This window comes from Gracilinanus agilis, chromosome 4 (genome assembly GCF_016433145.1).
Source record: "Gracilinanus agilis isolate LMUSP501 chromosome 4, AgileGrace, whole genome shotgun sequence".
NCBI lineage: Eukaryota > Metazoa > Chordata > Mammalia > Didelphimorphia > Didelphidae > Gracilinanus > Gracilinanus agilis.
Genome location: NC_058133.1, coordinates 191760619 through 191770261, shown reverse-complemented (window position 1 = coordinate 191770261; position 9643 = coordinate 191760619). Strand labels below are relative to the sequence as shown.

Genomic DNA, 9643 nt, shown 5'->3' with positions numbered 1-9643 from the left:
CTATCATTTACATAGTGCTTTTGGATTGGCAAAATACTGTATATATGTTATCTTAATTCATCTTCACAAAGATTTACTCTATAAAGTAGATGTGTTTATTATCCCCATTTTACATGAAACTGAGGAAACTAAGAATGAAAAAAGCTCAGCGACTTGTGCAAAGTCAATCCAGGGCTCTAACCCACTATTTTATTTTGCTACTTGGGTTGCCTCTTAGGGTTTTTCTAGATCTGAATGTTCCTCATAAACATATCCTTTTACAAATAATAAAGGTTATTTATTTATATTATATCATTTTATAAGTTCCTTCAACACATAACCTCATATGAAACTCAACAACCTGTGGAGGTGGGGAGAGGCATTGGACTTGCCCATGATTCCATAGTTAGTGAGTCACATACAAAATAATACCCAAGTCTCTGCTGGCACTGTTTAGTGTTTTTTCAATTACACTGTGCTTTGCAATAATTTAGAAACTATGAGGGGTGGAGTTTGGTGGGGATGGTAGAGACCCAAATCACACAGAGTTTGTGTAACAACAATACTGCTCTTCTTGTCCAGATTTAGTCTCTCTTCTATACTCCCTCTTTCTATAACCTGTTTCTTACCATGACTCTTAAGCTGGCTCGATCTAAGAGACATTCATTATCTGGTCCATTTTCAAAACCTTTGTGGAATAGCTGATGTCACCAGCCATCACTCACTTTAGGTGTTTCTGTTGGTTCCAGAGCATAATCAGCATCTTAGTCTCTTAGGAATGCATATATTTCACAGGAATTCCCCAGCTAATAGTACAACTCCACTGCTGAGTGAGTTTGTGTTACTTCTTTGAGATATACCTATTCAAAACTGGTTTCAGAGAGGCATGTGTTGGGTATTTGTTCATGGAAGAATGGGCCCCCCCTTCCACAGGGCGTCTTCTGATGAGTATCTGCTTGTGGGAAAGGGAAGGAACCTGGTGAACTAGCTTGACTTGGTCAGATTGCTAGGCTAAGAAGGCTTTTGCCTGAGAATGAAGTTTTGAGACTTCCCCTGTCTTTAGTTGTTGGGAATGACTCTCTGGGAAGATGGCAATATCCTCATACCCTAGACTATGATGTCCAAGCAAGGTGCAGCTACTTAGTGGGGCCAGATTACCTAACTTTATACTTATTACAACACTTACTATTGGACAATGGAAAACTGGCCCAGAGCTTGAACGAGATGAGTCTTGGTGACCTTCCATTAACCCACAGAAGGGATACTGTCATTTCCTTTCTATAGTAGCACCATGCCCTCAGGGATCACTTCCAACTTACACTGGCATTGGTTGGTGGGATGCTTAGAGGAGTGATGGCTATCTTGGTTTTCAGGGATGATCCTTTGGGAAACCCCATACAACGCTGAAGCTTATGAGCCCCTATTACTGAGAGCTTTCCATTGTCCCTCAACCAGTAGATGCTTCCCAGAGAAGACATTTACTCAAATAACATAGAAGAAAATGTTACAAAGCACCACAGGTGGTCAGAGACTTGTAGTACAATAGTATTGAGGTGCATGTGTAGGAAACACAAATGCCTCAGCCAACACCAAACTTTAGAACTATAGATTTACATGTCTTTTCTTTCCTTGGAAAGTCTTCATAAAGTTCATTATGAGGCAAGACACTGGAGATGGGTGAGTTGCTCTGCTGCTTAGGTGGGTTTACTCAACCCAAGGCTTGGAGTCAATAATGGATAGGTTTATCTACTGCTGGGCTGGCTCCTCACTGGAAATGCTATGCCAAAATGGTCTGGCAAGGTCACTTAGCCACAAGGCATGGTGGCTGCCATGTAGTTGGCTTGCCTACTCACCTTGGATAATTCTGGCCTGGGCTGATCAGCCCAAGATCTTTGACCACTGGGATTTTCTTTTTAATGGATCAATCTGATTGAACCTCTGGACTTGGTTTTTGATGGACAGCTATAGCTTAACTATGTGCTTTTGTGTTATTTCTGCTTGGATCTTATATTGCTCATTTTATCTATATTGCAGTTGTTCTTTTTCAGAAAGGTCAGAGAATCAACCTAGAAGTCGCTCCTATTTGACTCATGACTTTGACCTTAAAGTTTCCTACCTCCCAGGTAGGAAATACAGCCTATCTTGTTAGACATTTCTTCCTTTTTTGAGAGCTGGTTTATTTCAATACTCCACCCTTATTTATGGTGATAAGCAAGTTACATTTCTCATATTCCTATTTGGGTCTTAAAGGTGGGGAATAAAGATATTGAGATAATCAGTGCCATGATTTAAATGAGGCACATCCTTATTTAGACAAGGAATTTCTGTATTTCTTGAAGTACCACTAAAAACAATATCCTATATAAGATTTCTTTTCTAAAACATTAAAGAGGGGCTTATTTAGATGATCTACCCTCATTTGCTTATTCACTCATCTCAATGATCTCTTCCTCCTAGTGATCATTGGCTAGAAGGGTTATTAAATTTCAAACTTCTACATGTGACTTCACTGGAATGCTGAAGGACAGAGTTATACTTAGGAATTACTCTATATTCTTTCCTAAGTTGCTGTATAGTTTCCAAATCAACCAAAGAATAATCTTATTTACCTACTTTCTTAGCCTTTTCTCTACTGGAGACATCACCCTCCATGTTGCCTATATGAGGAGGTGTACATATTTCTGCTACATGTAAGGCAGGAAAAGGCAGGTATGAGGGACTCAGATCATTGTGATATATTGTAATGTCCAATTATTTCAGTTGACCAAATTTCTGCCCATTGATTATCATGGATTTCCAGAAACAATTGGATCCCAGATAATTAGAAAGAAAGTATACATTATATACCTTTAAGGAGGAAACTACTTTTAAAATTAGCAATGCGTGGGCATTGTTTTATATAATTATAGGATACAGGTCCAATATAGGACAAGACAAGATATATCTGTAACTATTTTTGGACAAATCACCTTTCAAATATAGAGGCTTACTATCAGTTAACTATCAAAATATTATGGTTGTTTTTTTAAAAAGACCTCAATTTGGATTCGGATGATTTTGCTACTTATTACTTTTGTGATTTTTGAGGAAGCCATTTGCTCTCTCTGAGCCTCAGTTTCCTTTCCTGCAAAATGAATAGGTTGGACTGGATGTTTTCTCTAAGATCTTTCTTTAACTTCTATGATCCTATAATCTCTTCTGTTAAGGATATTAGAGCCCCATTCCAAAAAAAAAGATCAAGTGGACATCATTATATTGTTTGCATCAGTAAGAAAGTTTATTGAAATATGTCAGTAAATAGGAACCAAAAGTCTCTTTAGGAGTTTTTTTAAAGAATAGTCTCTGGTAAAGTGAAAAGGAATAATAAAGAAACCATGAGAAACCTTTTAGACACCTTATATTTAAAGAGAGAGATGGTGTCCATGACAATTAAGAATGATGGAGATTTTCTTTGCCCAGCATCACTATGTTGTGTTTTATGGAAAGAAACTCTTTTATGTCAATGACAGTTAATAGTAGTGCTTCTCCATCTCTGATTCCACTCTGGATGAAAGGACTCTGCCATCAGGGGCAACCTCCTCAATGATGGTCTTGATCACAGGGGTTCTATTAGAATCTGTAGGTGAAATATGAACAATATCAGTATTTCTACTATCTAATGAACATCTATCCTCTTTAATGAAGTTGAGGGAGTTTAAGAGGCCCCCCCAAAGCTGAATTGGAGGGAGGAAAAATAACAAGTAGCAATGAGTGACATCATTACTTGAAATACCCTCCTATAATCAGAGAAACTACAGTTTGGTGTTCAAAAGCATTTATGTCAACCAATTTCCTTTAGTGGTGAGACAAACCAAATTTCTAGTCTAAAGGAAAACATGAAGAAGAGGCCAACAATGGTCTTCCTATGTGTTACTCGACATTTCAGTTTTGAATTATTCTCTGCCATATCCATACTCCTAGGATCTTTGAATTTGTTGTTGGGGATATTCTCTTCATCAACATAGGTCTTGACCCCTTTATGATTCACTATATGGCCTTCCAGAGTTGCCCTGACTAAAATATTCCTTATTCTTTAGCTAAGTGAAGAACTTTTCCAAGTTAGCTAGGATGTTTCCTAAACAACAGACTCATAATCAGTCTTTTGGCTCATACTTAAAAGTTTTGGCTCTAGGACCTTCCAGAGCTTGCACTGGACTGATATGTTCTTGGAGAATGCAGGATCACATCTATATCACAATGAGGCGTCAGAGAACTTTAATGGGTTCTAGCTTGTTTTCAAAGTTTTCTTTAAAACTTCACAACATATTTTTGTATCTAACAAAAAGTCTTTTTTTTTGTGAAACAAAGTTTTGTCTTCCTTTTCAGAGATATTCTCTCTCTCTCTCTCTCTCTCTCTCTCTCTCTCTCTCTCTCTCTCTCTCTCTCTCTCTCTCTCTCTCTCTCTCTCTCTCTCTCTCTCTCTCTCTCTCTCCCCGCCCCCTACTGTCTAGGGAGAGGTAACTTAAATTTAAGTGTCTTAATGAAAGATAACCCAACTGAACAAATGATATCTAGAGCCTATGTTTTTAGCTTCAGAATTATAGTCATAACAATTTCTTTTGAAAATGGAAACTCTCTTAAATTATTCTATGTTTCTGTGTTTAAGAAGAATGAAAGGAAAAAGAAAACCTTATAAGCAAACCCCACAAGAAATGAATTCTGATTCTGATTACCCCAGGTGGTTTCTGCTGACCTTGTTCCAGAGCTGCTTTTAGATGGCGATTCTCCACCAGATCCAGTGCTTCCTCCTTGTCTTCCACTTGAACCTCCTCTAGAGCCGGAACTTTTGAATTCTCCACTGCCTCCAGAGCTTCCTTCATATCCGCCCCTGGAGCTACCACCTCCTTGGCCACCACCAGAGCTTCCACCATATCCTCCACCACCAGAGCTCCCTCCATATCCGCCACCAGAACTTCCTCCATATCCACCACCAGAGCTTCCTCCACGGCTACCACCTCCATATGAGCCACCAGAAGAACTATAAAAAGAAGGACAGATTTTCATGATTAGTTATCCATAAACATTTCAAAATGTATACTCTTCTCTCCAGATTTTATTAGACCCTTAAAGAAGCTAAATAGTTTGAGAAAAAGGCAGATGGCTAACTATGATGGTGCATGCCCACAGTCCCTTCTGTTTGGGAAGACTAAGGCTGTGGATCATGAGTCTGGGCATTCAGAATTTTGTTAGAGTTAAAGCTGATTGGATGTAATCACTAAATGTGGCTCTCATATGGCGAGCCTTTGGGAACAGAGCAACCTCATGAAGGGGAAATCATTCCAGATGGGAAAAACAACAAAGCCCTCATGCTAATCAGTATTGGCATTTAGCTCATGAGTAGTCCCTATACTTTTTGTCATGTTAAGGAGGGGAGGATTAGAAATAGACACTCAGAGACATACACAGAGAAATAAAGAGAGACATAGAGAGACAGAGACACAGAGATAGAAAGAATCAGAAACACAGAGAGAATTTAAAACAATTGATAAGGGTATCTTCTTGCTTATAAAGATCATACCCTGGCCAAAACCAGGCAGGATGAACCTGACATTTCAAAGTTTTGTTTTCCTCTTCTAACAACTTTCTGCTTCTCAAAATCTGAGAAGCTCTCCTAGCTAGAAAATTGTTAGACAGAGAATTTCCAACAGTGGCCTTGCTTTCACTCACCCTCCTTCCTCTAGCAGGCTGCGGTAGGTCTGAATTTCATTCTCCAGGCGGATCTTAATGTCAAGGAGCATCTGGTATTCTGAATTCTGGCATTCTGTTTCAGCCCTGATCTGCTGTAATTGCTCTTCCAGGGCAGTGATTTGGACCTGGATTTGTGACAGCTGTGAGCAGTAACGACCTTCTGTCTCTGCCAAGGAAGCTTCCAGGGATTGTTTCTGAGAAAGAGAAAGGAGCATGGTGTGGACTGACAATATCATTGATTAAATGAGATACAAAAATAATCTCTTTGTGTAAACAGAAAAAATAATGGAGGAATCCGGAAGTTGATTCCATTTAGAAATATGGGACCTGACTTCACTTTAGATTTTCAGTAATTTCAGGCCAATACTGCTTATACTTTTGGCCCTGAAGTGGGTTCTTGGTTGTATTTCAAAATCTTAGTCCTACCTACTTCTTTCTCTTAAGATGGTTTAATGATGATATTCCCTACTTTCTTGAGCATTTTAAGATCACAAAGTTGAATAGAAAAACTTAAAAATGAATGGGAAAACTTTGTACATTATTGGAAAGTGCACTTATATGAGAAAATCATTAGCATTTTTTTTTTGAAAAACAATGTTCATATTCAGGGATCATTATCAACTTACCAGGGCCAGTTGTGACTGCAGTTCAATCTCCAAAGCTTGAACATTACGTCTCAGTTCGGTGATTTCGGATTTGTGACTGGACATTTGTTCAACGTTGCTATCAATCTCTGTGGTCAGCTCCTTGCTCTAGGAGCATTAAAGTAAAGGAGAGAGAGAGAGAGAGAGAGAGAGAGAGGAAGAGGGAGATAGAGAGAGAGCGAGAGAGAGAGAGAGAGAGAGAGAGAGAGAGAGAGAGAGAGAGAAAGAGAGAGAGAGAGAGAAGAGAAGAATTACAAGAAGAGAATGATTACCTTCATGTTCTTCCCTTTATGGTGAAGTTAATGACTTTTAGGTATGAAAACTTATGTTTCACCTTTTCATTGAACCAGGCTTCAGCATCTCTGCGATTTTTTTCAGCCAGTTGCTCATATTCGTTTCTCATTCGGTTCAGATTCTCAGTCAGATCCACTCCTGGGGCAGCATTCATTTCTACATTTACATCACCAGTGGACACATTCTGAAGGTCTTTCATTTCCTATAGGGAAAGGAGAGTCATAATGTGTTTTCATGGATATAGTGAGAATTTAGGGGTTGGTTTGGATAGGATGGAATAGAATTTTGTCTCACCTCCTCATGGTTCTTCTTGAGGAAGGCCATCTCCTCACTCAGGCCTTCAAGCTGCATCTCTAGGTCAGTCTTGGTCAAGGTCAGTTCATCCAGGACTCTGCGTAGGCCATTAGTGTCAGCTTCTACACTTTGACGCAGGACCACCTCATTTTCATACCTGAAGAGACATGGTATAACCATGAATATAACTCAATCAATTTAAATGAATATTTAATAAAGTAACACAATATAATATAATACCACCATAACAGTTCAGGCTGTAAAATACACACCAATTAAGTGCCTGTTGTAAACAGAGTAGAGTTCTGAAATTGTGGTAGGCTAAAAGAAGGACCAACTCTATAGCTAATAAAATTGTATCTATAGTTAAAGACCGTCAACTCTATTACTGATAGAATACTTTCCTGGTTTGATATAATTATCATTTATATAATTTTAATTCCATATGTTTATTCTACTTCATGCAAAATTATGGTAACAGCTGAATAGAAGCAGGGAAGTTCAAAATGACTCAAGAGTTAATTACAAAGTCTTTCTGATATTAAATAAATTAGAATAAAAAGCAAAAATATATTAGAAGATAATATTGCCTCTGAAAATTTCTCTGATGATCCAAAAAATGTTCAGTTTTGAATGAATTTTTTTGCTGGAAGGATGTGCAGTTGGGGCACATTTGAAACTTGTTGATTTTGTTAAGCAACTACCCACATCAGCTTCATGTCTGGCAATTTCAGAAGCACATGCTCTTTATTCCCTTTACTTACTTCAGTCTGAAGTCATCAGCAGCCAGCCTGGCATTGTCAATTTGCAGTAGCACATTGGCATTGTCAGTAGTTAGATTCAGGATCTGGTAGAGGATAAATAATTTAGAAAGAGGTCATATATATGGATTTTTGAAAAATACAATGCTTCTGAAGAGCTGACTTTTACCCATTACCACCTCACAGAGTTCTGTGGGGACATTTTTGTTATTTAAGAATGAGATCTCATGCACTCACCAATTTGCTAAAGTTAACTTTTCCAGGATTTCTCAAGTCATATCTTTTCTGATCAGGCATTTATTTATTTATTTTTAGTAAGCCATAGAATTCCCATATTTTATCAAACCATGTTATTTCTCTGACTATAGGGTACTTCTGTCTGATTTGCTCCTTCCTATAAATATTTCTAAGTAGCTACACTTAGAATTTATCTGAATTTGAGATATTCTTGGAAGACATGAATTGCATCCCCTTTGCTTGTTGGGAGAATTCACATTTCTGGAAAATATAAGAGTGAGCAAGTTTCTATGAGTTTGAAAATGCCATATTCATTCTTATAGAACTAGCAGAGATTTTTTTCTTCATTCCTATAATTCTTCAATTTTACCATTTGTAGCTTCTCTCTTTTATTTCTTTGGTTATACTTCCTTTCTTCTGGAAGCTTCCAGTACTCTGATATCCTTAATTCCACTAGTCGTTTACCATTGCATGTTGGGTAAAGATCTTTTTCCCTCAACTTTTCTAATTTTAGACCATGTCAAATTATTCCTAGTACTACTAATAAAAAGCAATTACAAGGCCCATGTTTCTTGAATTAAGATTTCTCTATCTCAGTTTTTTTTTTTTTGGTGGGGTGCTGGATCTCTGATTTCATTGCTTAAAGTAACTGGCAATGAGAAATCCTTACAATAAAGCAAATCATCACCTGGTATGAAACTTAGAGCCTTAGAGAGTTGACTAGGGGCATTGGGAAAGGTTAAGTGACTCATCTTGGGCCATAGAGTTACTATGCTTTAGAGGAAACTTGAACCTAGGTCTTCTGATTCTGAGACATCTATTACTCTTATCTAAAAGACTTGCGGAAATAAGCACAGGAGTAGTTCAGAAGCAGTATTAACAATGTCTTTTACCTGATTTTTAAGATCTGCAATGGTATCATAATAATGACTGTAGTCACGAGGTTCTCTCTGTCTTGAGTTGCCATTTTTCTCATACCATTCCTTGATTTTTTGCTCTAGCTCATAGTTAGATTCCTCTAGAGCTTTTACTTTGTCCAGGTAGGATGCCAGGCGGTCATTCAGGTTCTGCATGGTGACCTTCTCATTCCCTGAGAGGAGGCCCCCATCACCTCCACCAAAGCTTCCACCAAGGAATCCCCCAAAGCTTCCTCCCCCAAAGCTTCCTCCCCCAAAGTTTCCCCCACCAAAGCTTCCTCCACCATAGCTCCCACCACCATAGCTGCCACCACCATAACCACCACCAAAACTGCCTCCACCACAGCTGCCACCACCAAAGCCTCCTCCAAAGCCTCCTAGTGAGCCACCTCCATAGCCCCCTCTTGAGCAACTGCCATAGCTAGAGCCCCCACTTGAAATAAATCTTCCACCCACAGAACCACCCCCATAGCTAGAGCCTCTACTGCTGGAGATTCTGATGGATGAACTCCCTCCTCCTCCACTGCGGGAGGAAGAGAAATTCTTGCTGGATCCATATCTCTGGGACATAGTGATGCAGTAGAGGTTCAGCTCAAGCAAAGCTTGCTATCCAGAGGCGGTGGCAAGCCCTTATATACTGAGTTTTAGGGTGTGTCCCATCTGCTAGAGATTCTTCTTACTGGGCTGGCTGCTTTTTGCCAATTTAGCATTATCATTACTAATAACCAATCTGATACATCCTGGTGTGTGTTTTGCCCTTAAAACAAATAGGACATTTATTATGATGAAA

At 38.8% G+C, this 9643-nt stretch overlaps 1 protein-coding gene across 2 annotated transcripts; it reads right to left on the bottom strand.

The window, feature by feature from the left end:
* Window positions 1-3488: 3488 nt before the first annotated feature.
* Window positions 3489-9423, bottom strand: KRT10 (keratin 10). 2 transcript variants are annotated; one of them, XM_044676718.1, is made up of 8 exons: window positions 8830-9423; window positions 7703-7785; window positions 6939-7095; window positions 6685-6846; window positions 6333-6458; window positions 5686-5900; window positions 4692-4996; window positions 3489-3595 (listed from the first exon to the last, which is right to left on the bottom strand). In XM_044676718.1, the coding sequence occupies exons 1-8, from the start codon at window positions 9421-9423 to the stop codon at window positions 3489-3491; spliced, it is 1749 nt and encodes a 582-aa protein (XP_044532653.1). The 2 variants fall into 2 exon arrangements, with proteins under 2 accessions (XP_044532653.1, XP_044532654.1); XM_044676719.1 differs by lacking the exon at window positions 4692-4996 and having other exon boundaries at window positions 3489-3627.
* Window positions 9424-9643: the final 220 nt, after the last annotated feature.

What these genes read in the sequence shown, in the direction of transcription:
- KRT10 (XM_044676718.1), bottom strand. Translation starts at nt 9,423, where the DNA reads ATGTCCCAGAGATATGGATCCAGCAAGAATTTCTCTTCCTCCCGCAGT. An exon ending in GCTGATGACTTCAGACTGAA is followed by an intron (nt 7,096 to 7,702) that starts GTAAGTAAAGGG and finishes ATGTCTCTTCAG; the next exon opens with GTATGAAAATGAGGTGGTCC. An exon ending in AGCCTGCTAGAGGAAGGAGG is followed by an intron (nt 4,997 to 5,685) that starts GTGAGTGAAAGC and finishes TTCTTTTTATAG; the next exon opens with TTCTTCTGGTGGCTCATATG.